The 27,015-nt window shown below is 58.0% G+C and overlaps 1 protein-coding gene across 3 annotated transcripts in view; it reads left to right on the top strand.

Annotated features, from left to right (window-relative positions):
• LOC144731775 (receptor-type tyrosine-protein phosphatase gamma-like) overlaps positions 1 to 27,015 on the top strand; it is an 80,667-nt gene that overhangs the window by 31,647 nt on the left and 22,005 nt on the right. For all 3 annotated transcript variants that reach the window (XM_078612997.1, XM_078612999.1, XM_078613000.1), the window contains 7 exons: positions 8,924 to 9,103; positions 9,837 to 9,985; positions 12,605 to 12,700; positions 16,086 to 16,152; positions 21,847 to 22,004; positions 22,784 to 22,928; positions 26,451 to 26,668. In XM_078612997.1, the coding sequence (XP_078469123.1) occupies positions 8,924 to 9,103; positions 9,837 to 9,985; positions 12,605 to 12,700; positions 16,086 to 16,152; positions 21,847 to 22,004; positions 22,784 to 22,928; positions 26,451 to 26,668 (1,013 nt within the window). The remainder of the gene's footprint in view (positions 1 to 8,923; positions 9,104 to 9,836; positions 9,986 to 12,604; positions 12,701 to 16,085; positions 16,153 to 21,846; positions 22,005 to 22,783; positions 22,929 to 26,450; positions 26,669 to 27,015) is intronic.

Consider the following 27,015-nt stretch of genomic DNA (forward strand, 5'->3'; position numbering starts at 1 on the left):
AGAGAGATGGATATGTGAGAGGAGGGGAGAGCGCAGAGAGAGCGAAGAGTAGTGTGGAGAGAGAGCAGCAGAGAGAGGGGAGAGGAGCGGGGAAAGCGAGCACAGAGGGGGGTGAGAGAGAGGTGGGAGAGGTAGAAAGGGAGTAATGTGGAGGGGTGGGGAGTGCAAAGAGAGGGGATGGAGAGAGTGGAGATCTGCGAGAGGGAGAGGGGATATTGGAGAGTGCTGGGACAGGAGAGAGGATGGAGGGAGAGCGATGGAGGGGGGAGCCATCGGCAGCCTCACCGGTGCCTCGTCTCGAGCCGCTGAGTGGGATTGTAGGGGGCGGCAGGTGGGGGGGCCTCTCCCGTGATTTATTATTTTACTTAAAGAGGAAGAGAATATGCAATATACACAGGCACAGACGCTCACTAGACCCAGATCCCCCATGTAGCCTCAACGGACTTTTGGAGAAAGTTCTGTTAACGAGCACCTACACACTCTCACACGCACGCTCGCACAAATGCACGCACACCCTTACACGCACACACACCACGCGCTCATGCGTGCACACGCTCACACGTTCGGCGGTGTGAATTTGGCGGCGAGTGTTTGCCGGTGTGTATTTGGCGGTCTGAATATTATCGTTGTGTGCTGACAGTGTATGGGTGTGTGTGCGCTCGTGTGCGGGGATGGTGGCGCAGCGGTTAACACAACTGCGCTATAAACTCGGCGAACTGTGTTTGATTCATGCTAACGGCCAACATCAGCGGCGAATATCTGAACCAGTCCTGGGCCTCCCCTGGGTGAACTGAGCCTTAAATGTGTACCCATGCACAGTGCGTAAACAGCGCTGGGGAGACCGAGGCGGCCGGACGTGGTGGTCCCGGCCACCCCACCCCCTCGCGTGCCGTGCCGGCCTTCATAGGTGCTACACGCTAACAGCACTTGCCCCCCCCACAGCCTGTCGAGGCGATGGCGGGGCGGATCGTTGTCTGTGGTGTATATTTCACGGTGTGTGTGTACGCGCCGCGTGTTTGCCGATGCGTGTGCCTCATGCAGTGCGCCTCTTGAGTGCGCCGAGCCTTCCCTCTGTGCGCCGCCGCTGCCTCCTCCGCCGGCGCTGTCATGGTTTAATGACCCGTTCGTCTCCCCACTGCTCACCGCAGGCGGTGAATCTCCCGGCTAGCGAGCCGTGAAAAAGGTGGACAATGCCGGTTCGGCGGGGGGTGGGGGTGGGGTGGTGGTGACTGCCGGCTTAGAGCGGTCGGGCTGGCTTCTGATGGATGGCTGCCCCCAGGGAATTGGGTGGCGGTGTAGGCGGTAGCAGTGGTGGTGGTCGTAGAAGTGAAGGTGACGGTTGTGGTGGTGGTGGCGGTCGGTAGTGATGGTGGCGACGGTGATGGTGGTGTCAGTGAAGACGTTGGCGGTGATGGTGGCAGGCTTTGTTCCAGTTGCATTTGCGGTGTGGTTGTTGCGGCAGTGGTGGTGGTCATGGTGGTACGAGTGACGACGAAGGCGGCGGCGTTGGCGATTGTGTTTGCGGTGCGCCCATGGCGGTGGTGCCGGCGGCGGTAGCAGCGGCGGCAGCGCTTGGCACGGCGTGTGGGAACGCGGCCGCGGTGCGGGAGCCTTGAGCCCCCGCGTCTCCATTCCAGCAGCAGCAGCAGCTGTGTGCTGCATTTTCTTTTGTTGGCCATTGGCCGCTCGAGCTTTCGCTAAACGCGGGCTGCGGGCGGAACAAAGCCCTCGGGATTCTGGGGTCTAGGGCGGGGGGGGGCAGCACGGGAGAGGAGCGGAAATGGCAGTTTTCAGAAATATCTCAACTCCCACGGATAATTCTGCCCGTGTTCCCATTTTTTTGCCGTGAATCGTTTGTGCGCCAGTTTAATCTCCCCGCCACGCAGTCGGCCGGAACTGGGCCAATCCCCTGCCTTGGGACGCCGCGCGTTTCTCCCGTCCTCGTTCCCTCCGTCTCTCTCTGCCGCTCAGGTGGGCAGCTCTCGCCTATGTGGCCTCCTCGCCCGACCTCGCCCGACTTCACCGGTCCTCACCCCGCCCCTGTGAGAGGTCGTGGATAATAGGGGGTGAATTTGGCGATGAAGTCCTCTTATCCCTAAAAAATGTAGCGGATCATGGGAAGCCATTCCCCAATGCAGATATTAGGATGAATAGGGGGGTAAGGATAATAGGAGTTTTTGCTTTCCCGACAGCTCCCGCGGATAATAGTGGTTGTGGATCATAGGGGTCACGGATAATCGGGTGAGAAGAGTTGCACGCTTGTAACACTGACAGCCCGACACTCACCTCGCCCATTGAGGGCTAATGGGCACTGGGGGGAGGGTGTGCATCAATTAGCACCTCCCTTGGCAATTCAATTAATAGAGCAGCTCCAGCATTCTTTGTAAATGTCAGGCACGGGGCTGGGGGCTTGCTGAAGCCTGTCTCGACGACATCACAAGTTACGTTCTGACGATTGGAGTCGGGGGAATTAAGAGAATGAACACGAACGCACGGCGAGTCATAACCGTGGCGGAGCCGTAGCGCTTTCGTCCCCCCCCGCGTTGCCCCCCGTTTCCGGGGGTTGCTGTTCGAACCGAGGAGCCGCCCTGGTTGTCGCCGTGCAATTTGGCTACGCGCCGTTCGCCTCATTCGCAGCGGATGTTGAAGATTATCCCCCGGATTTTACAAAAGTTTGAAATTAAAAAAACACGCCAAAAGACTCAATTGGGATTCCAAACGTGCAGCAGCAGCATCAGCAGCATCAGCAGCATCAATCATCGCCCCCTACCGGCAGCAGCCTGATGCCCCAGGTCACTCTTCTTGCAAATGAGACTCATGTCTTGGTCTCTTGAGGTCTCACCGGGTGGAACAAAACCAACCTGAAACTTGATGTCACACTCGCTGGCGACACGGTCGCCGTAACGAGCGACGCAAGGAGGCTGCCGAGCGGCGGTTAGACCATCGCTGATGGCAGTGATGGCAGTGATGGTGACGATGCCAATCGCTCTGCCGGGAAAGTCTCAAGACTGTCATGGCCGGGCCCTGCTTTGGGATGTTTGGACGATGTGGAAAATTAGCGTTTGGCTTCCTGTGGGAGGAGGAGCGGGTCGCGATCACGGGGCAGATATCGGCCGTCATCGCTCCACGTGGCTTGCGCCCCCTCCCCAATGGCGTCAGATCGCGGAAGCTAAGCGGAATTGGGCCTGGTCAGTGCTTGCACGCTTGACTCGTCAGAGCTTTCCAGGTGCTGTAGGTCTGCTCACCTCTCTCTGCGAGGTGTGGGCCAGGAGGTGGTGGTGCTGAGTGTCTCCCCCTCGTGCTACAGCAGCGGGACGCTGGGTCTTCTCCGGGTTCTCCGGTTTCCTCCTCCCACCGCACGAGGCCAAACTCGCGTTCTCGGAATCGTCTTTTTGTCCACACTGGAGGGACGGTCGCTCCCGGGGATCTCGGAGGTAGCTCTGCCATGTCCGCTTCTGCGAGCCGTTCTCGAACGCGGGAGGGCGTGTCGCCGCCGCCTTCGTCTAGTGACGACGCGGCGCTGATTGAGCGATCGGGATAACGGTGGGGGGCTTGGGCCGGGGGGTGGGGGTGTGGTGGGGGGAGGTGGGGCAAGTAAAATAAATAAATAAACAGCTGCCCATGGAGGCGGTGATGCCATCACTCCGCCGCCTCCCGCGGGAGGCAGCTCGTGCGGCGTAAATCAGCGCCGCGCGACCGTGCATCAGGGAGGCCCCCCCCCCCCGCGCGCTCCCACGCAGCAATCGGAGGCGACGCACGCTGTCACTCAGCCCTCGGTGCAACGCACGCACACACACTAAATCCCCCCCTGTAACCTGCACACTCCGGGAGCAAGTGCTGTTCGCGAGCGGCGGTGAAGGCCAGCTCAGCGCGCCTACGAGGGGGTTCGTGTGGCCGGAACCGTACCTGGAACCGCGCCCCGGCCGCCTTTGTCTCCCCAGTGCTAATGGTTACACACTGCAGTAGGCACCCATTTAAGGTTGAGTCAACCTAGGAGAGCCCCAAGGCCAGCATGCACACAAAGCGTGCACACAAATGCACAAGACTGCAAGCCTTCACTCAACACATACAACAAGCACACACACTGATGTAAATATATAGACTGAAACACTCACACAAAGGGCACGTAAGCACAGACTCAGACACACAAGACCACATAAAACACACGTGAAAATTTACACTCGTGAACACATACCATATACAATACCAACCATCACTCAATACAATATCAACCATCACTCGACACACAAACCATAGACAAAGTTCCAACATGTGGCCTTTAACAGACTGTTGGGGCAAGTGCTTTTAGCGAGTAGTTCCTATGAAGGCCACTGCACCAGGTACTTATTTGATACCTAGCGGAGGCCTTGGACTGGTTCAGATAATCGTCACTGGTGTTGAGTGGGAATTGAACTCTGTTCGCCCGGTTTGTATCGCAGTGCGCTAACCGCTACACCACCACTCCCCACTACACCCGCACAGATAAACGCACGGGCGCACGCACGTACGGACAGACGCACGTACATACAGATGTACGTGCGTACGGAACGGGCACGTACGTGCGTGCGGGCCCTAATGGAGTGGACAAGGCGAGGAGAAAAAGGAATGGGTTTGAGATTAATTCCGCGCTGGGGGTTTGTTATCGGGGCGGCAGAGCGCCACTGACAGCGGCCTCCAAATTGTCGGGGTTATCGCTGCGTGCGGTACTCCTCCACGCCGGCGTGTGGTGGTACCGCACCCACGCACGGCCGGCCTGCTGATGATGATGCTGATGCCGCTGCTGCTGATGGTGGTGGTGGCGGCGAAGATCCTGCTGATGCTTCTAATGCTGCTTATGCCAATGCAGATGCTGCTGACGATGATGACGATGTCTATGCTCCTGCTGCTGCTCCTAGAGATGCTGTTGCTAATGCTGCTGCTTGATGACGGTGATGCTTCTGATGATGATGCTAATTGCGCTGCTATTGTTGCTTCCACTGATGATACTGCTCTTTCCACTGCTGATGCTCTTGCTGATTCCGCTGATGCTACTGATGATGATGCTCCTGCTGAAACTGCTGCCTCCCATTACTGCTGCTGCTGTTGACCCTTGGCGTCATCCACCGGACGCGGTGTGGGTGGCGAGCGTGGTGGTGATGGTCGATGGAAAGTTCGGCGAGAATTCATTTGGGACGACTCGCCGTTTGGCCCCGGTTTCGCGACCCTCGCGTTAAACCAACGTTGACTCGCGCGCCGAGCCGACTGCCCGATGACATCTGGCCTTTGAGGCCGATCGTTAATAATTATTAATTAGCGATCTCAACTTGACGAGATCGCCAGGGACACGGAGCGACGGGATTGGCCAAACCGGACGGATCGTCTCAACCGATGGAACCACCGTGAGAGATGGAGGCGGTTTGGGGATGGAGGTGGCCTTTGTCCGACAGTCTGTTGATCACGGCTCGTTACGGTGACTGTCGAGATTTGATGTGTATTGTGCACGCTCACGCAACTGCTCGCAGTCGGCTCGTTTGTTTTGACTCTGAACTTGAAACGACGACGACGGTGAACACGCAAGTCGCGTCCTTTGAGCCAGCAACTCCCTGGCGGTAGCCGATTAACAGAGATTTCACCGCAGGGGCTGGCGTGAGTGGGGCTGGGGTGGCGTGGCTGGAGCGGTGTGGGGCAAGGGGAGCGTGGTGGAGCTAGAGTGGTGGGGCTAAGTGGCAGAGGTGTGGACTCGAGTCATGTGACTTGGACTCGAGTCAGACTCGAGTCATGAATTTGATGACTTGCGACTCGACTTGGACTTGCATAACAATGACTTTGTCCCACCTATGAGATGTGGACTCGAGTCATGTGACTTGGACTCGAGTCAGACTCGAGTCATGAATTTGATGACTTGCGACTCGACTTGGACTTGCATAACAATGACTTTGTCCCACCTCTGCTAAGTGGAGCTGGAGTGTGGTGGGGGTGGTGTGGTAGGGTGAAATGAGGGGGGGGTTGTGTGGTGTGATGGAGTTGGGGGGGGGGCTGGCGTGGGGGTGCGGTGTGGTACGGGCGCCCGATGGCCGAGGCCGTCATCCGGTGGGATTCCTCGTTTGTGTTCCTGTTTTCCGTCGAAGCTAGAAGCAGTGATGGACGGAGATGGAGTGGGGGGGGGGGGCGCTCCCCCCACCCACCCCAACAACCAGACCCCAAAGCCTCAAACACCCCCCCCCAGACCCCACAACGATTCCGAGAGGCTGTCTCGATCCCAGCCACGCGATTGACTGTGGTGGTTCAAGAGTTGAACAGCGAAGCCGGGAGCATTAGCGCAGGCACAATGATCATGATGATGATACGAATCTTTATTTAGAGAACGTCTTCCATGCCAAGAGATTCAAGGACACTAGATAAGTTCAGATAAAACAAACACACTCACAGAGAGAAAATCTGTAAACACACTCATTAAATTATAAGGGGAAGGGGGTTGGGGAATGAATAGAATGATAAAATAATCGTAAGATGCTCAAATACATTTCGGGAGAATTAGGCCCCAAGCCTCGATGCAAAGAGTACTGTAGCCATCACGAGTGCTCTCCGGAGCGGCGAGTACTCACTGCGTACTCACAGAGCCGGTGAGGGCCGTGTGAGCTTCCGCGCGGGCTGGGCCGCGAGTCTCCGTGCGTGGCGGGAGCCTCCTCCCCTCCGAGCCGCGCGTTGACCCCGGGGTTCTGTAATCTGCCACGACGGGGATTCAATATTAGCGCCTCGTTATCAGACCGTGGCCCGCGCCCCGCGCCGACACGCCGTGTGTACCTGCTGGCGCCGAGCTGTGTGCGTGCGGCGCCGCGGTTGTCTCGTGCGGTGTGCTGGGGCCGGCCGGAGTGGTGAGGCCGAGTAGCGTGGAGGGGAGCCGGCTGAAGAGTGTGTTGGGTGGGGAGCGGGACCCTGACAGCGTGATGGGGAGGGATTCGGAGAGTACGGTGGGGCTGGGTAGAGTGGTGGGGATGGGGAGAGAGTGGTGGGGCAGGACAGCGTGGTGGGGATGGGGAGAGAGTGGTGGGGCAGAACAGTGTGGTGGGGCTGGGGAGAGAGTGGTGGGGTAGGCCAGTGTGGTGGGGCTGGGGAGAGAGTGGTGGGGTAGGCCAGTGTGGTGGGGCTGGGGAGAGAGTGGTGGGGCAGGCCAGTGTGGTGGGGCTGGGGAGAGAGTGGTGGGGCAGGCCAGTGTGGTGGGGCTGGGGAGAGAGTGGTGGGGCAGAACAGTGTGGTGGGGCTGGGGAGAGAGTGGTGGGGCAGGACAGTGTGGTGGGGCTGGGGAGAGAGTGGTGGGGCAGAACAGTGTGGTGGGGATGGGGAGAGAGTGGTGGGGCAGAACAGCGTGGTGGGGCTGGGGAGAGAGTGGTGGGGCAGGACAGCGTGGTGGGGCTGGGGAGAGAGTGGTGGGGCAGAACAGTGTGGTGGGGCTGGGGAGAGAGTGGTGGGGCAGAACAGTGTGGTGGGGCTGGGGAGAGAGTGGTGGGGCAGGACAGTGTGGTGGGGATGGGGAGAGTGGTGGGGCAGGACAGTGTGGTGGGGATGGGGAGAGTGGTGGGGCAGGACAGTGTAGTGGGGATGGGGAGAGTGGTGGGGCAGGACAGCGTGGTGGGGCTGGGGAGAGTGTGGTGGGGCAGGACAGCGTGGTGGGGCTGGGGAGAGTGTGGTGGGGCAGAACAGCGTGGTGGGGCTGGGGAGAGAGTGGTGGGGCAGGCCAGTGTGGTGGGGCTGGGGAGAGAGTGGTGGGGCAGGCCAGTGTGGTGGGGCTGGGGAGAGAGTGGTGGGGCAGGACAGTGTGGTGGGGCCGGTATTGCGAGGTGTGGCTGGGGAGCGTGGTGGAGCGAGTGGTTGTGTTTAGCCAGGTGTGCTCGTGTGGTCGATGTGCTCTGGCGTGGCGGTTTGCCGGTGGTGCCGCTGGCCCCATGCCAGGCGGGCGTGGAGTTTGGTTCTGGGAGGTTGACTTTGTTGAACGGGTTTTGTTGTTGATTTTCGGTTCCAGATTAAATTCCGGGTTTGCTGTTGGTGCCGTGCAGAACGCTCACGGCAAGCAGTGGCACTTTACTGCCACGTTCACACTCTTTATGAATACAAATTGCCTTGACTTTTGGGAAACGTTGCGTTTCATTTATTTACAGAAACACGGGTGGACAGGTTCCAACGTGAGCCTATGGGTCTCTATTTGAGTGTATGGGTCTCTATGCAAGTCTATCGGTCTCGGTGGAAGTGAGTGGTAACCGGGCTGAGACTCATCAGCTGGCTGCGCTTGAGACCCCCGGTTTCATCACAGGTTTCATCACAGGTTTAATCACAGGTTTAATCACAGGTTTAATCACAGGTTTAATCACAGGTAATTGCCCAGACCTGGAGTCAAACCCAGAATCTCCGTGGTGTCGGCTCGGCTTCACTGACCCGGCCCGCGCCTTCTCGCTGCACGCCCCTTGGTTCTGGGTGGACGCTTGTCTTGATTTTTTAAAGGAATCGTCCTCTCGTTCAAAGTAGCCGCTGTCCTGGGCCAGCCGCTTCAAATTAAAAGCCCTGATTGCGGAATGGTTTGGCCTCTCCGGACACCGCATTCGCGTGCCGTGAGCCCGTCTCCCCCGTGCCGCGAGATGTTCCTCTCTATCCCATTTGGTTTTCTATCTCGGAGGGGGCAATATGGGCCGTTCCGCATACACACGTGGGGTGGGGGAGGTGCGGGGATGTTTTGTTGTCCTGGTCACAGATGTCACCCCCAGCCGCCAACAGGGCCCCCTAATCCCCTGTCCACCACCGCCCCTCCCCGCTCCTCGCCTTGTTCAACTTGTCATGCTTGCTGTGTCTCCCACTCTCCCATCCTCTCCGCCTCTCTCTCTTTCTCTCTCCCTCACATCCACATGAATTCCTCCCTCCCCCTAACATCTGCAAACCCTCTGTGTCTTCACAGGTGAATTTGGGCCTTTTAATTGGGCCGGAAGTTACCCAGAATGCAACGCATCGCGCCAGTCGCCCATAGACATCTCGACAGTGGCGGCCACACCCAGCGCAGTGCATTCTGGGATGGTACTGGAGGGATGGAAGAGGAGAACACCGCGGCAGCTGCTCCTGAGGAATTCTGGGAAGAGCGGTGAGGCTCAGAGGCATCTCACGGGGAGAGGGAGGAATGAGTGAGAGTCTGTTTTGGGTTGGTGGGGGGAGCGGTAGTGGAGAGATTAGCGCGCTGCACTTCAAACCCAGCGACCCAAGTTCGATTCCCGCTCACGGCCAACACCGGTGACGTCTTATCTGAACCAGCCGTGGGCCTCCCCTAGGTTGACTCAGCCTGAAATAAGTATCTGGTGTGGTGTGTAAACAACGCCGCTGGGGAGACAAAGGCGGTTGGGCGTGGTGTTGGCCACCCACCCCCTCGTGTGCCGTGCCGGCCGTAATTGATGTTCACTAACCGCACTTGCCCCTACAGTCTGTTAAAGGCTATATGAGAGATTGTGTGTGAGTGTGTGAGAGTTTGTGTGAGCACGCCCGAATGACGTGTGACCGCGAGCGCGTGCACACATCGTTCGCACGGGGCGAGGACCAGACGTCCGCCCGTACCGAGAGAGAGAGAGAGCTCCCTAACGGTCTACTTGGTAATGCTCTCTGTCTCGCCTCGTCCCCACCTACAAACCGAGACACGGCGACATGGGACGGTGGGGCATACGGTCTGTGACCCCCGTGTGACCCCTGGCGACCTGTTCCCGGTGCTCGTTGTTGTCATCATTATGATGGTGGTCCGGGGTCCTGATGATTTTGTTCCGGGCCGTGCAGCGGTGTTGCAAATCTCGTGTGCCTTCTTTTGTGACCCCGTGCGACCCCCATGGCAGTGGAGGTGGCGCTGGCGGGGGATTACTTTGTGAGCAGCGGGGCGCTGCCCGGGCGGTTCCGCGCCGCCCAGCTCTCCTTCCACTGGGGGCGCTGCAACGACACGCAAGGCTCGGAGCACCGGCTCGATGGACAGGCCTACCCGCTCGAGGTGGGGGCCGGGCGAGCGGCGGGGGCTAGCAGTGGCTACAGGTTGTGGGGTTAGCAATGGGGGCTGGTGGAATTCTGGTTAGTGGCCGTGGGTCTAGTGGCGGTGGGTCTAGTGGCGGTGGGACGTGGACCAGCAGCAGGGCTGGTGTGCTGCCCGAGGACAGGTAACAAGGAGAGGTCACGGCAGTAACGTGCCTCCCCCCCCCTTCATTTCCTCACCTCCATTTTTCATGAGCTCTGCAGAGCGGGCGGCCGGCTCGGCTCTGAGAGAGAGAGAAATCGATTCCTCACGAACGCTCTGCTCGCTCGCTCACTCTCACACACACCCATCCACACACCCGCTCACACCCCCGCTCACACCCCGCTCGCTCTCATTCACCCGCTCACTCACACACCCGCTCACACACACACTCACATATGCCCCCCACACACGCGCTCACATTCTGTGCTCTCACGCACTCCCGCTTGCTTACAGTCCCGCCCGCCCGTCTGCCTCCAGCTCCTTTAATATTTCATATTGTTCACCGTCGCCGCCTCCCGCTCCTCCCGCTTGTAAACCCTCGTTAACCGCTCGTAACCACGGTGCCGGGCCAGGGGTGACAGCCCAGGCACGGTTATGTCCCCCGTTCTTCTTGTGGCCGCCGAGTGAATGGTTGCTTGCTGGCGTGAGTAGTGCGTTGCGGTTGTGCTGAGTGTGGTGTGTGGGGATGGTGAAGTTGGTCTGTGGGGAGTGTGGGTGGTGGTTTACGTGGCATCTGTTGGCGTGTGGTTGGTGTATGTGGTGTGTCGTGCGGTGAGCGAGGAAAGTGTGTGGTATATGTGTGGTGTACGTGTGGTTTACATGTGGGGAGTGGTGTATTTGTGGTGTGTGGTGTGGTGAGTGAGGAGAGTGTGTGGCATGGTGAGTGAGGAGAGTGTGTGGTGTGGTGAGTGAGGAGAGTGTGTGGTGAGTGAGGAGAGTGTGTGGTGTGGTGAGTGAGGAGAGTGTGTGGTGAGGGGCATGTGGAGGGGACCCGGGGTGTGGCTGTGTATGAAACCATGGCTGCGGATTTTCGTTTCCTCGCATTGTGAATTCATTGGACGGGATCCGCACGAGGGGGGTGTGGGAGGTCGGGCAGCAGCCGGTGGTGCCCAGCGGGGTCCTCAGGGCCCCCCCGTGCTGCGAGTGACGATTCATCGCTTCATCAGTTGACGTGTTCATTCACATACTCTGGCCTCTTTTTCCACTTATGATGCTAGCAGTGGGTCGGGCTACCTGGGTAGTTGGTGGAGCTACTTGGGTAGTGGGTGGAGCTACTTGGGTAGTGGGTGGAGCTACTTGGGTAGTGGGTGGAGCTACTTGGGTAGTGGGTGGAGCTACCTGGGTAGTGGGTGGAGCTACTTGGGTAGTGGGTCGGGCTACCTGGGTAGTGGGTGGAGCTACTTGGGTAGTGGTTGGAGCTACTTGGGTAGTGGGTGGAGCTACTTGGGTAGTGGGTGGAGCTACTTGGGTAGTGGGTGGAGCTACCTGGGCAGTGGGTCGGGCTACCTGGGTAGTTGGTGGAGCTACTTGGGTAGTGGGTGGAGCTACTTGGGTAGTGGGTGGAGCTACTTGGGTAGTGGGTGGAGCTACTTGGGTAGTGGGTGGAGCTACTTGGGTAGTGGGTGGAGCTACTTGGGTAGTGGGTGGAGCTACATGAGTAGTGGGTGGAGCTACTTGGGTAGTGGGTGGAGCTACTTGGGTAGTGGGTGGAGCTACATGAGTAGTGGGTGGAGCTACTTGGGTAGTGGGTGGAGCTACTTGGGTAGTGGGTGGAGCTACTTGGGTAGTGGGTGGAGCTACTTGGGTAGTGGGTGGAGCTACATGGGTAGTGGGTGGAGCTACTTGGGTAGTGGGTGGAGCTACTTGGGTAGTGGGTGGAGCTACATGAGTAGTGGGTGGAGCTACATGGGCAGTGGGTGGAGCTACTTGGGCAGTGGGTGGAGCTACTTGGGTAGTGGGTGGAGCTACTTGGGTAGTGGGTGGAGCTACTTGGGTAGTGGGTGGAGCTACTTGGGTAGTGGGTGGAGCTACATGAGTAGTGGGTGGAGCTACTTGGTTAGTGGGTGGAGCTACTTGGGTAGTGGGCGAGGCCTAGATCACAAATACAGGGACTCCTCTACTTACGAATATTCGACGTACGAACTTTCAGAGATTCGAACAAACCTGTTCTAATATCCAGTTGCCTGTTCAGACCGAGAGTCGTAAGTTCAACCGCCGCGCAATCGATGGCAGTGGTGGCATCTACATCTGCAGAACATGAAGAATCAGTGGCATCTACAGGCGATGATACAACTTTTAAAGCGATTCCCGTGTTTAGTGTACACGCCGTACAACATGTTTGGAATCGACAGGAGTAAAGTTGGACTTGCGAACAAATCGAGTTGTGAACAGACCTCTGGAACCAAACTCGTTCGTAAGTACAGGAGTCGCTGTAGTGATGAGGCCACTCTTTGTGTGGGCAGCGCTTGACTGGGCACGGCTATGTGAAAGTGGGATGGGCCAACCGAGGGAGGGAGGGGTTGCCTTCTCACCACTTGTCCAGGTTGAGCCTCCCAGACGTGTGACGCAGCTTCACTCGCTGCCGTGTGTCTCCTACAGATGCAGGTGCTGCTGTACCGGCCCAACACCTCCCAGAGCCTGGAGCAGGCCATCGCCAGTGGGGACAGCATGGCCGCAATCGCCATCCTCTTCCAGGTGGGGCGGGTAACAGGGTAAAGGGGGAATGAGGTCGTGAGGTGATTGGATGTCTGGGTGAAATCTGACTAGCATGGTTGGCTATGTATGGTGTGAAAGAAATTCAACATATATACATATTTAGTGTTCTTCACAGAGGCACACACTTGACTTGGAGGCAATACGTTTATCATAACACCCCAACAGGGTAACTGCATAAACGTACACTTGGTTAACTAGACCACAACAGGGTAACTACATAACCGGGTCCGTCAGTAACATTCTGACTGACCCACGATGCCGAGCGAAGACCAAAGATCGAAGAGATGTGGCGCCGAGGGTGGATTCCAGAGGACAGCCCCGATGGGGGCTCGGGACTCGGCCTTTATCGGCCCTTCCAGATCCTTCCCCAAGGCTCTGGCCCCTACCTCACGTGTCCTTTTCTCCCCCTTTGGGCCCCCCTTGCCACCTCGTCCGGTCACGTGGCCTCTCGGGGTCACCCAGACTGTCACGTCCTCACCCAACCTCTCTCTCGCTGTCACCAGGACTAGGGTCCCCTTCCATGGCATCCCCACTCTGGGGCCCGAGAGAGGCCCGAGACGCACAGCTCCACTCCTGTGACGGTAGCTGGCGCTAGCCGCCATAGTGACCCCATTTATGTCACTGCACATACATAACCAGCGAGTGAGCTAACTAGTTAGCCAATTAACAGATAACCGGATAGGAGGGTAACAGGGTAATGTGGTGATCGGCTAGTGGGGTAACTTGGTAACAAGGTAACACATAACTGGGTAGTGGGGCTACTGGTGAATGGGGTAACGGGTTGATGAGAACTCGGGTAACAGAGCAACAAGGTAAATCGATGACTGAGCAACTGGGTAATGGAGGTGCATTGCTAAAGGGGTACCTGGGTAATGGGGTAACCTGGTAATCGGGTAACCGGATAATGGAGTACCTTGGTAAAGGGGTACCCAGATAATGGGATAACTGGATTGGCCATTCACTCTCCCCCTCGCAGTTTGTCTCATTTGCGCCGCCCGTCCCGGTCGCTTGGTCCCATCCTGGTGCACCGCACGTCCCGGTTGTACCGCCCCGTCCGCCTGTGTGGCCACTGGCTCTCCTGCTCCCATCCACGCGTGGCGCTAATGGGCTATCGATTCGGCTCTCATTTGTTTGTGTGTGTGCATGCGCAGTGCTTATGTCTTTATGTGCCACCTGTGAGTTATGGCGAGAGGGAGACCGCCGCAGTGGGTGTCTGGGTCAATAGCAATCATAACCACAACCACCACAACAACAACAACTATTACAGGCATTATTTATCCAGGAGAGCCTCGCCGGGTGTCATTGCCAAGGCCACGTCCTATAATGGGGTCCCGAGCCCCAGGCCCCAGGCCGTAGTCAGGGTCAGGGCCTGCTTCTGTAGGATCCCTGTGGAAGCATTTTGCACGGACGGAGCGATACCAGTCCACGCGGCATGGCGTTCGCCAGCGCACACCAGTTCCCCTTGGCCTTGTCATTGTGACGGGTGTTGTTTTGCGTTCTCGCGTTTGCCGTCATCCCAGTTGCGAATGGAGTGCCTCTGCCAACACAAGTTAGCCCTCCGCGGGCTGACCGTCATAGCTGTTGCGCTTCACCACGTTCAGAACCCGCACGCGCGCTGTCAATCCCACAGTGATTAGCGAGAGTTGCTGTCAATTAACTTGGGAAACGTGCGCGGCGCTGATTTAATATCCAATCGCGACTTGTTTAAAACTAAAATTATTGCGCTTGCCGTTTCATAAATATTTAATCAGGAGATCAAATATTTACTGGAATGAAACGGATGGCGATAACAGCCGTTACATAACGGTGTTATGCAAAACGAGCGACGCGTCGATAGTGGGTTGTATATCTGTACAACGTGACCCAGATGGACTGGGTCATCTCATGCACTGCGTCATGCAGCACCACCACACTGCAGGCCACAACAACACACCCGCTCACTCACTCGCCCACTCACACACTAGCTCATTCACTCGCCCCTCCACCACTCACTCGCCCACCCACTTTCTCACCCAGTCACCACACTACAGGTCTCAACGCCTCTCTTTCCATCGTGCCGGTCTGTTTGGGAACCCCCTCCGATCATCGTCTCTTTCCCCCCCACGCTCTCAGAACAGCGACCTCCAACCTCGCTCACTCCAACAATCAAGAGACGGCGTCAACACCCTTCATCTATTGCAACATCCACAGTGCCGGTTGTTGCTGGCCACTTGCCATTTTTGGCCTTCGGGGCCTGTGCTCAGCCACAGGGGGGGATACGACGTTGTTGCGGCGACCCTACGGGGCTGGGCGTGTGTGTGTCTGTCGGCGACCCTACGGGGCTGGGCGTGTGTGTGTGTGTCTGTCGGCGACCCTACGGGGCTGGGCGTGTGTGTGTGTCTGTCGGCGACCCTACGGGGCTGGGCGTGTGTGTGTGTCTGTCGGCGACCCTACGGGGCTGGGCGTGTGTGTGTCTCTCATCCGGACGTGGAGGTCCATGACCTCGAGAGTCTGTGGTGATGGCGGTGGCGGCAGTGCCAGACTCGGCCACGCGGGGAGGTCTGCGACGAGGGGAAATTGTCAAAGACGGCCCCCCGGTGTAATTCCACGCCACTGCTGGTGGAGGGAAGAGGAATGTCGTCGGGGAGAGAGAGGGGGGGCAGGGGAGAGACGGGACCCTTTTCGACACACGGCGAGAGAGAAGCGCACCGGTGTGGGAGGGACGTGGGAGTCCGGGAGATGGACAGCGAGCGAATGTGTCTGTGCGTGCCGTGCGCGTGTCATAACTCAGCCTGAGTGAGCGGACTTGTCACGGGTGTCACCCGCGCGTTGTTCCTCATCGCGAAGCGGGAGACGTTGTTGCCGCATCTCGCCGGCCGGCGCTGTCAGCTGTCGCCCCGGGTCGCGCCGTGCCAACTCCTGCATCTCAAACCGAATTCTCGTCCGGGCATTCCGTATGTCACGCGTGCCACGTGTGTGTGTCACGGTTAGCACGCTGCGATGTGAACCCAACGATCCGAGTTCATTTCCCGCTCAAGGTCAACACCAGTCACGAATATCTGAATCGGTCCTGGGCCTCCCTTAGGTAGACTCAGCCTCAAATGAGTACCTGGTGCGATGTGTAAACATCGCCACTGGGGAGACAAAGGCGGCCGGGCGTGGTTTTGGCTACCCCACCCCCTCGTATGCTGCGTCGGCCTTTATAGGTGCTATCTTACAGCACTTGCTCACAAATAGCATTTGCCCCCTTAGCCTGTGCAGGATATCGAGGCAATCTTTGACCGCGTGTGTGCGTGCGCATGTGTGCACTTGAATACGGTTTCCTTTACCCCATATTGCATACTGCGCGTTTGACCTTTGACCCGTGTGGGTGTTGCTGGTGCAGGTGCGTGATGAGGATAACCCCGCGCTGGACCCCATCACCAATGGGCTGGCGCACGTGGCTCATTACGGTGCGTATCCCTCCGTCGGCATCTCTTGCGTGGCGAGCGACGAGAACTCCTTCCTCCAGTGCCCGGGAGTTATGATAATAACGTAGATATACGTTTGTCCGTCCGTTCGCTTGTTATCCGTCTATCTTTCCATTCCTCCCCACCGTCCGTTCGTTGCTCTGTCCTTAATTGTATCTGTCCAAATTCGTAAATCTTATCAGTTCATCCGTACATCTGGAAATTAAGTGTCTGTCTGTTCATTTGTAAAATTCTATCCCTCGCTCCGTCCGTCGACGATATGAGCATCGAAATCATGCGAGTGTGTGGGGATCAACGTTTTTTTTTCATAGTTGACCTCCTCGGACGACTGGTAGGCCACCGTTGACCGCAGCGTCAAACTTACATTTAGTTGATTCCCGAATGGAGCCCGCACCCTCGTTTATCAAATCACAACGGAGACGGCACTTTATCCTGAATAATATCGTTCGCGAAAGCCCACGCGTTAAAAAATAATTACCGGTCTTATGCGCACAAGTGCAGATTCCGTCCGCTCGGTAGTGAAACGCTGCGCTGACTTCCGGCGGGGGGAGCAGCAGCCTGGTGTGCTCGTCAGAGCCGGGATAGTTAATCTTGTGTCGTTTTTAGCGCAATCGATCATCACTTGTAAATGAAGGAAACGAGTTTAAAGATCGATGGTGGGTTTAGCGCACGGGTGTCGGGTCTCTCTAGCCGGACTGCCTTTTGTTGTTGTAACTTTCTGACCTGCCCCAACCAGACATCTGTGAAGTCGAGCTTCATAGCGGGGGTGCGCACTAGTGCTGCCCCCACTCCCATAGTGCTGCCCCCCGCGTGCTGCCCCCATCCTCGTAGTGCTGCCCTCCCCCCCCCCCACCCGTGGTTACCACGCCGCTCCTGCCCTTCTCTTGCGTCCCTCGTTAATCGTCACGGCAACGTGGGAAAGAGGAGGATCCGTCCCAGCTGCTTCATCCATCTGCTGCCTCCTCCTGTGCCCCTACTTTGGCAGAATTGTCACTTTACCCTTCACACAATGGCCCACACCGCACCCACAACACACCGCTGGTGATCCACACCGCACCATCGACCCACGCCACACCCCACTACGCACCATAGGCCCACACCACACTCCACCATAGACCCACAACCACACCATAGACCCACAACCACACCCCCACACCGCACCATAGACCCACACTCCACACCGCAGTAAACAGGGCGGTTAACAGGTTAATGGGTTAACGGGTTATTGGGTTAACGGGTTATTGGGTTAACGGGTTAACAGGTTAACGGATTAACCGACGCTGCCACGATTTGTGGCGCGCGTCCCATAACCATGCTGCTGCTGCTGCTGCTGCGTGCGTCACTAACGCGCCGCATACGCAGGACCACGGGTCACTCGCTGGCGTGCGACGAGCTCCACTCGCACTCTCACACTCTCACACTCGTGGAGAATCGCTTAATTAGCGTCATGCAGGGTGTGGGGGGGGGGGGGTGGCGGTGAGGTGGGTGGGGGGGGCCACGGGGAGGGGGGGGGGACCGAGCATTGGGGAGAGCGTGGGGACACAGAGGACAGACAAGAAGGGAGCAGAGCAGATGGGAGGGAGCCTTGAGCACAGTAGTGAGTGTACAGGCAGCGGTGAGTGTACAGGCAGTGGTGAGTGTACAGGCAGCGGTGAGTGTACAGGCAGCGGTGAGTGTACAAGCAGTGGTGAGTGTACAGGCAGTGGTGAGTGTATAGGCAGCGGTGAGTGTACAGGCAGCGGTGAGTGTACAAGCAGTGGTGAGTGTACAGGCAGCGGTGAGTGTACAGGCAGCGGTGCGTGTACAGGCAGTAGTGAGTGTACAGGCAGTAGTGAATGTACAGGCAGCAGTGAGTGTACAGGCAGCGGTGAGTGTACAGGCAGCGGTGAGTGTACAGGCAGCAGTGAGTGTACAGGCAGTAGTGAGTGTACAGGCAGTAGTGAGTGTACAGGCAGCGGTGAGTGTACAGGCAGCGGTGAGTGTACAGGCAGCAGTGAGTGTACAGGCAGTAGTGAGTGTACAGGCAGTGGTGAGTGTACAGGCAGCAGTGAGTGTACAGGCAGCGGTGAGTGTACAGGCAGTAGTGAGTGTACAGGCAGTAGTGAGTGTACAGGCAGCGGTGAGTGTACAGGCAGCGGTGAGTGTACAGGCAGCAGTGAGTGTACAGGCAGTAGTGAGTGTACAGGCAGTAGTGAGTGTACAGGCAGCGGTGAGTGTACAGGCAGCGGTGAGTGTACAGGCAGCAGTGAGTGTACAGGCAGTAGTGAGTGTACAGGCAGTAGTGAGTGTACAGGCAGCAGTGAGTGTACAGGCAGTAGTGAGTGTACAGGCAGTGGTGAGTGTACAGGCAGCAGTGAGTGTACAGGCAGCGGTGAGTGTACAGGCAGTAGTGAGTGTACAGGCAGTAGTGAGTGTACAGGCAGCGGTGAGTGTACAGGCAGCGGTGAGTGTACAGGCAGCAGTGAGTGTACAGGCAGTAGTGAGTGTACAGGCAGTAGTGAGTGTACAGGCAGCGGTGAGTGTACAGGCAGCGGTGAGTGTACAGGCAGCAGTGAGTGTACAGGCAGTAGTGAGTGTACAGGCAGTAGTGAGTGTACAGGCAGCAGTGAGTGTACAGGCAGTAGTGAGTGTACAGGCAGTGGTGAGTGTACAGGCAGCAGTGAGTGTACAGGCAGTAGTGAGTGTACAGGCAGTAGTGAGTGTACAGGCAGCGGTGAGTGTACAGGCAGCGGTGAGTGTACAGGCAGCAGTGAGTGTACAGGCAGTAGTGAGTGTACAGGCAGTAGTGAGTGTACAGGCAGCGGTGAGTGTACAGGCAGCGGTGAGTGTACAGGCAGCAGTGAGTGTACAGGCAGTAGTGAGTGTACAGGCAGTAGTGAGTGTACAGGCAGTAGTGAGTGTACAGGCAGTAGTGAGTGTACAGGCAGCAGTGAGTGTACAGGCAGTAGTGAGTGTACAGGCAGCAGTGAATGTACAGGCAGTAGTGAGTGTACAGGCAGCGGTGAGTGTACAGGCAGTAGTGAGTGTACAGGCAGTAGTGAGTGTACAGGCAGCAGTGAGTGTACAGGCAGCGGTGAGTGTACGGGCAGTAGTGAGTGTACGGGCAGCAGTGAGTGTACAGGCGGTGCAACTGCACTGGGGCCCGTGAGCCGTAGGGTCCCGGGCTGTGGGATACAGAGAGGGGGGAGGGGAAACTGTAAATGGGGGGGGGGGGGGGCCCATGGGACTCCACTGCTGGGAGAGAGAGAAGACGTGGGGGAGCTTTGGAAGGAATGTGGTTGGGGAGAGAGGGGATCCTGGTGGGATCCTGGTGGGAGAGAGGGGATCATGGTGGGAGAGAGGGGGATCCTGGTGGGATCCTGGTGGGAGAGAGGGGATCATGGTGGGAGAGAGGGGGATCCTGGTGGGATCCTGGTGGGAGAGAGGGGATCCTGGTGGGATCCTGGTGGGATCCTGGTGGGAGAGAGGGGATCCTGGTGGGATCCTGGTGGGATCCTGGTGGGAGAGAGAGGAGGCACTCGGACCAGGGGTGGTGCAGACCGCCGGTGGAAGGGGGGGGAGCCGCACTCGGCAGAGATGGAGGAGGAAACCGGCTGTGCCGTGGAGGGTGGGGGCACGCGCCGGTTCGGGGTGGAGCGCCGCCGCCGCTGCTGCTGCTGCTGTCCAGCCGGGATTTTCTAACAAAGACACAGAGGGAGGGGGGGGGTAGAGAGAAGGGGGGTGGAGGAGAGAGGGGATGCTGTGAATCCGAAACAGCAGCCGGTACCCGGACGTCAGGGACAACGGCGGGGGGGGGGTGCGCAAGAGCTCGAGCCCACAGAGTAACCCCCCGCGCCCCTCCCCCCATCCCCAGCCCCCCCTCCCCCACCGGCACACGGGGATGGAATGAGACTCATTTGAAGAGCGGTAATTTAAACGTCGTTGGGGGGAGACTGGCGGCGTCGCGTGCCGATCCTCACTCGGGATGCAGCGCCGCGTCGACTCTCGTCCCACGCTCGGTCACACACCGCCCCGCTCAGTCACACACCGCCCGCTCAGTCACACACCGCCCCGCTCAGTCACACACCGCCCCGCTCAGTCACACCCCGCCCCGCTCAGTCACACACCGCCCCGCTCAGTCACACACCGCCCCGCTCAGTCACACCCCGCCCCGCTCAGTCACACACCGCCCCGCTCAGTCACACACCGCCCCGCTCAGTCACACCCCGCCCCGCTCAGTCACACACCGCCCCGCTCAGTCACACACCGCCCCGCTCAGTCACACCCCGCCCCGCTCAGTCACACACCGCCCCGCTCAGTCACACAGCGCCCCGCTCAGTCACACACCGCCCCGCTCAGTCACACACCGCCCCGCTCAGTCACACACCGCCCCGCTCAGTCACACACCGCCCCGCTCAGTCACACACCGCCCCGCTCAGTCACACACCGCCCCGCTCAGTCACACACCGCCCCGCTCAGTCACACACCGCCCCGCTCAGTCACACACCGCCCCGCTCAGTCACACACCGCCCCGCTCAGTCACACACCGCCCCGCTCAGTCACACACCGCCCCGCTCAGTCACACACCGCCCCGCTCAGTCACACACCGCCCCGCTCAGTCACACACCGCCCCGCTCAGTCACACACCGCCCCGCTCGGCTACCCACTCTGACTACCCGCCCCGCTCAGTCACACACCGCCCCGCTCGGCTACCCACTCTCGACTACCCGCCCCGCTCAGTCACACACTGCCTCGCTCGGCTACCCACTCTGACTACCCGCCCCGCTCGACTACCCACTCTTCGGCTTGCCCTCCCACTTACCAGCGCCGTTAATTACCTCAAACGGCGCCCCTTCCCATTTCCCCCCACCTCCCGGTGCCGTTCATCACCGTAATTAGCCCCCCGCTTGTTTTGCACAAATGATTTGTTCCCATTAGGGTGACGGTACGGCCGCCGGATAAGCGGCTCCTCACTGTCCCACGTTGGGCTTCAGTTGGTCCTTGCTGTGGTATGCGTGGTATCTGTGTTGTGTTATGTGTGTTGGGTGTCGTGTGCTGTGCTGTGCGCTGTGCTGTGCGGTATGCGTGGTATCTGTGTTGTGGTCTGTGTGTTGGGTGTCATGTGCTGTGCTGTGCGCTGTGCTGTGCGGTACGTGTGATGTCTGTGCTGCTGTGCCGCAGAATGTGGGCTGTGGTATGATAATAGCCACTGTGGAACTGCTCCCCATACGTCCGTGACAAATATTCCCCGTATAGCCTCAACAGACTGTCGGGGCAAGTGCTGTTTGCGAGCACCTATGAAAGCCAGAACGGCACACGGGGCGGTGCGTGGCCAGCACCACGCCGGCCGCTTTTGTCTCCCCAGTGGCGATGTTTACACACATCACCGGGTACTCATTTGAGGCTGAGTCGACCTAGGGGAGGCCCAGGACAGGTTCAGAATACCGTCACCGGTGTTGGCCGTGAGTGGGAATTGTACTCGTGTCACCAGGTTCGTAGCGGAGTGTGCTAACCACTGCACCACCGATCCCACGATCTCACACACGACGTCAACTCCATGTTGCGCTGCATCCCAGGTGCTTCTGCCACGCGGCACCTAATCCTTCGCGTCGTGACTCTCCCAAAATACATGCCTCCTCCCCTTTCCCCTCTGCTCTCTCTCCCACGCTGCCCCCCACCTCCTCCCCCCGTCGGCAGGCAAGGAGACGCTGATCCCCGCTCTGTCCCCGCGCTCCCTGCTCCCCGCGGAGCTGGGATCCTACCTCAGCTACGAGGGGTCGCTCACGGCGCCGCCCTGCTCCCCGCTCGTCAGCTGGGCCGTCTACAGCCAGCCGGCCTTCATCTCACACGCACAGGTGCGGGCCCACACGCACGCACGCCGCCGCCGCTGGGCTCGCCTGACCCCGGGTCAGAGACGGGGGGCCCACGAGGGGGGAGTTGTCGGTGGCATCACCGGACGGGGTCATCGACGGATCACTTGTGAGGTCGCCAGGGGGGTTACTTGGTGGAGTTACTAGTGGGCTCACTGATGTTTTTCTTTCACCAGGTAAGTCCCACTGAGCTATACAGCTCTTTTTCAGAAGCGACCTGGCCACAAATGATAGCCCAACGAAGTGGCTTATCGCGTGGAAATTTACAGCAGCCAAATACTCAAAACGCGTGTTGATTCTGAATGTGGAGGGAAAACCCAGAGGACCCGGCGAAAAATCCACGTAACCACGGGGAGAGAGACATGCGATCGAACTCCAAACACACAGCAGCAGGCGTCAGGGTCGGGATCGAACCCACGACCTCCTGTATACCAGGCGAAGTAGGTGAGGTCATTGGCGGGGTCACCAATTGGAGTCCATGATGAGGTTATTTGCGGGGTCACCGTGGGGTCACCAATCGGATAACCGGTGGGGTCACGAGTTGTGTCACTGGTGGTGTGCCACGAGTTGTTCTACGAGCGCTGTATGTGCATTGTTTTGTGTGTTCCACGTGTCCCATGTCTCATGTATAATGTGTGCTATGCAATGCTATCCGTAGTGCTATGACATGTACCACGTGTGCCGTGTCTAATGTATCCCATGTACCGTGCGTGCTGTGCTCCTGCCATGCGCATGCCGTGCGCGTGCTGTGCGGCGGAGGGCAGCTGTCCCGTTTCTGTGGAGTGTTCACGGTGGAGTGCGTGGGCTTCAGCAAGGTGGTCGACTACCTGCAGGACAACTACCGGCCCCTGCAGCCCAGCGCCGGCATCGCCATCTACCTCGCCTCGCCCACACACCTCGCCCTGGCAGGTGAGGCTCGCCACACAGGTGTGTGTCTGTACACAGGTGTGTCTGTTCACAGGTGTGTGTCTGTAATCAGGTGTGTGTCTGTACTCAGGTGTGTGTATGTACTCAGGTGTGTGTATGTACTCAGGTGTGTGTCTGTACTCAGGTGTGTGTCTGTACTCAGGTGTGTGTATGTACTCAGGTGTGTGTCTGTACTCAGGTGTGTGTATGTACTCAGGTGTGTGTATGTACTCAGGTGTGTGTCTGTACTCAGGTGTGTGTCTGTACTCAGGTGTGTCTATGTACTCAGGTGTGTGTGTATGTACTCAGGTGTGTGTCTGTACTCAGGTGTGTGTCTGTATTCAGGTGCGTGTCTGTACTCAGGTGTGTGTCTGTACTCAGGTGTGTGTCTGTAATCAGGTGTGTGTCTGTAATCAGGTGTGTGTATGTACTCAGGTGTGTGTATGTACTCAGGTGTGTGTATGTACTCAGGTGTGTGTCTGTACTCAGGTGTGTCTGTACTCAGGTGTGTGTCTGTACTCAGGTGTGTGTCTGTACTCAGGTGTGTGTATGTACTCAGGTGTGTGTCTGTACTCAGGTGTGTGTATGTACACAGGTGTGTGTATGTACTCAGGTGTGTGTATGTACTCAGGTGTGTGTCTGTACTCAGGTGTGTGTCTGTTCACAGGTGTGTGTCTGTACTCAGGTGTGTGTCTGTACTCAGGTGTGTGTATGTACTCAGGTGTATGTCTGTACTCAGGTGTGTGTATGTACTCAGGTGTGTGTCTGTACTCAGGTGTGTGTATGTACACAGGTGTGTGTATGTACACAGGTGTGTGTGTGTTCCTAGGTGTGTGTATGTACTCAGGTGTGTGTCTGTTCACAGGTGTGTGTGTGTACACAGGTGTGTGTATGTACTCAGGTGTGTGTCTGTTCACAGGTGTGTGTGTGTACACAGGTGTGTGTATGTACTCAGGTGTGTGTATGTACTCAGGTGTGTGTATGTACACAGGTGTGTGTATGTACTCAGGTGTGTGTATGTACTCAGGTGTGTGTCTGTACTCAGGTGTGTGTCTGTTCACAGGTGTGTGTCTGTACTCAGGTGTGTGTCTGTACTCAGGTGTGTGTATGTACTCAGGTGTGTGTCTGTTCACAGGTGTGTGTCTGTACTCAGGTGTGTGTATGTACTCAGGTGTGTGTATGTACTCAGGTGTGTGTATGTACTCAGGTGTGTGTCTGTACTCAGGTGTGTGTATGTACACAGGTGTGTGTATGTACTCAGGTGTGTGTATGTACTCAGGTGTGTGTCTGTACTCAGGTGTGTGTATGTACTCAGGTGTGTGTATGTACTCAGGTGTGTGTATGTACTCAGGTGTGTGTCTGTACTCAGGTGTGTGTCTGTTCACAGGTGTGTGTCTGTACTCAGGTGTGTGTATGTACTCAGGTGTGTGTCTGTACTCAGGTGTGTGTATGTACTCAGGTGTGTGTCTGTACTCAGGTGTGTGTCTGTACTCAGGTGTGTGTCTGTACTCAGGTGTGTGTATGTACTCAGGTGTGTGTCTGTACTCAGGTGTGTGTATGTACTCAGGTGTGTGTGTATGTACTCAGGTGTGTGTATGTACACAGGTGTGTGTGTTCCTAGGTGTGTGTCTGTTCACAGGTGTGTGTATGTACTCAGGTGTGTGTATGTACTCAGGTGTGTGTCTGTACTCAGGTGTGTGTCTGTACTCAGGTGTGTGTCTGTACTCAGGTGTGTGTCTGTAATCAGGTGTGTGTCTGTACTCAGGTGTGTGTATGTACACAGGTGTGTGTCTGCTCACAGGTGTGTGTCTGTTCACAGGTGCGTGTCTGTTCACAGGTGTGTGTGTTCCTAGGTGTGTGTCTGTTCACAGGTGTGTGTCTGCACACAGCTGAGGCCCAGTGGTCTCACTCGTCCGGCCAGTACCTTCGCAGAGTGATCCTCGCAGAAAAGCTCCTGACTCGGCGACGTGATTGGACACTTGTTTTTTCCTGCTGCGTGGCACCTTGGCCTGGTGGCGGTGGTGGTGGCGGTGGTGGTGGCGGTGCTGGTACTGGCCGCGGTGGTGCTGGCGACTGCTTTGAGCGGGTTTTGTCGCGAGCGCCGGGCCAGGGAAGGGGTTAAGTCTGACCGTGGTGGATACATTAGCGTCAGACGGGCAGAAGCCAGATAGATGTCGTTAGGGAGCGAATGTCAGGATTCGCAGATTAGCGACGCTCCTGCCACACGCACACAGACACAAAGATTCCCCGTGTAACCTCAACAGACTGTAGGGGCAAGTGTTGTTTGCGAGCACCTACGAAGAGGTGTGTGGCCAGAAGGGGTGGTTGGCCAGTTCCACATGTGTAGACATGTGGTAACAAAGACAAAGATCTCCCGAATAGCCTTGAACAGACTGTTGGGGCAAGTGCTGTTAGCGAGCACCTATGAAGGCCGGCACAGCACACGAGGGGGTGGGGTAGCCAGTACAATTTAAGGCTGAGTGTACTCAAAACCGGCTCAGATATTCGTCGCCGGTGTTGGCGGACGTGAGTGTGAATCGAACTTGGGTCATCAGGTTCATAGCTCAGTGCGCTAACCACTGCGCCACCGCTCTTCATACACACACACACGTACACACAGACAGTTGACCCCTGCTCCTCTTTGCACGAGCCGTGCGCGGGTCGGGGCACACGTGCTTCTGACAGCTGACTGGCACGTTCCTTTGAAGAATTTTAATTGGAGGCATTTGCACACGTCTTGCTGGTGGTGAGGGTGGGGGCGTCGTGGGTGGTGGAGTGGAGCGGGCAGCCTGGGGCTATACTGGCCAAGTTGCCGAGCGCGATGGGGGTGGGAGGTGGCGGTGGCGGTGATAAGGGCGGTGGAGGTTTTAGCTGTGGTGTGGGGGCACTGCCGGTGGTGATGGTGGGTGCGGTGTTGGTAGCGGAGTACTGTGGTGTGCATAGCCTCCCCCCCCCCCCCCCCGTGTGTAATCATGCCACCTGCTCTCCCGTGGCGACCCGGCGTGTCAGTCGGCGTGTGCCGGGGTTTGGTAATGAGATGCGAGGTCGCGGTGTTTGCTCTCTGGACGCGTCACGATTCCCGCCCCCCGAGCGGTTTCATTAATTACCACGATCAGGGTCACCACTTGGTGAAGCGCTCGATTCCCCCCCGGAAGCGTAACCATCGACAGCTATGGATTCCTCCGTCTGGCGACTCAACGCCGGCAGTACAGCCACGTTGCTGGCATTACAGCCGGAGTGAAATCTGGTGAAGGGGGGGGGGGGGGTTGGGGTTGGAAATGCATCTTTAAAGAAATTAAATTTTCACACTCGTACTGTTCACGCCACTCGTCGTGAGTGGGGCTGACAGTAATTGGCGGTGGCGGTCGCGGCGGTGGCGGTCGCGGCGGCGGCGGTAGCATTGGCGGTAGCGACGGGGCTGGCCGTGGTGAGCGGTAGAGGCGGCGGTGGCAGTGAGTGTTGAATTCCGCCCGGGCGGCCCGTGGTTCACCACAATTGCGGCGTTTGGCGGTTGTGTCGTGGCAGAGTGCAGCACCGTGCCGGACGGGCTGCGCGTCGAGCGGATCGACGGCGACGAGCGGTCGGCTGCCGGCAAGGGGTCGGGGATCGCCGCAACCCTGCGCGTGACCTGGGCTCGACCCCGCGAGCTCTCGGCCAATCCCATCGAGCGCTACGCGGTGACGTACTCGCACGGGGCGAGCCAGGAGGAGGAGGAGCGGCTGACAGACGGAGACCAGGACACGGTGAGGGCGGCGGTGTTAGGGGGGAAGCCGTTTGACGGCGCGCGAGAGCCGGCAGTGCCGAGCGAGGTCCTGGGTTCGAATCCGAGGGTCGGCAGCAGCCCACGCACGGTGGAACTGAGCGCAGTCGTCGGCGTCTGCGTGGAGAATCTCGGCAGCAAACCGAGCGAACGAGGCAACGCGCCTCCCGTCGCACACCTGTCCCTGCACACAAAGCGCCGTCGTACCGATTGGAGCGTTGAGCCAACGCTGCGGAAGTTACACACTCGCAGAAGGCCCTCTGGCTGATGGGATGTGTACAAAGACAAATGTGTGTTTTACTGAATGTGCGGGGACAGATACGTGAAGGA

This window comes from Lampetra planeri, chromosome 40 (assembly GCF_965212315.1).
Source record: "Lampetra planeri chromosome 40, kcLamPlan1.2.h2, whole genome shotgun sequence".
Classification (NCBI taxonomy): domain Eukaryota; kingdom Metazoa; phylum Chordata; class Hyperoartia; order Petromyzontiformes; family Petromyzontidae; genus Lampetra; species Lampetra planeri.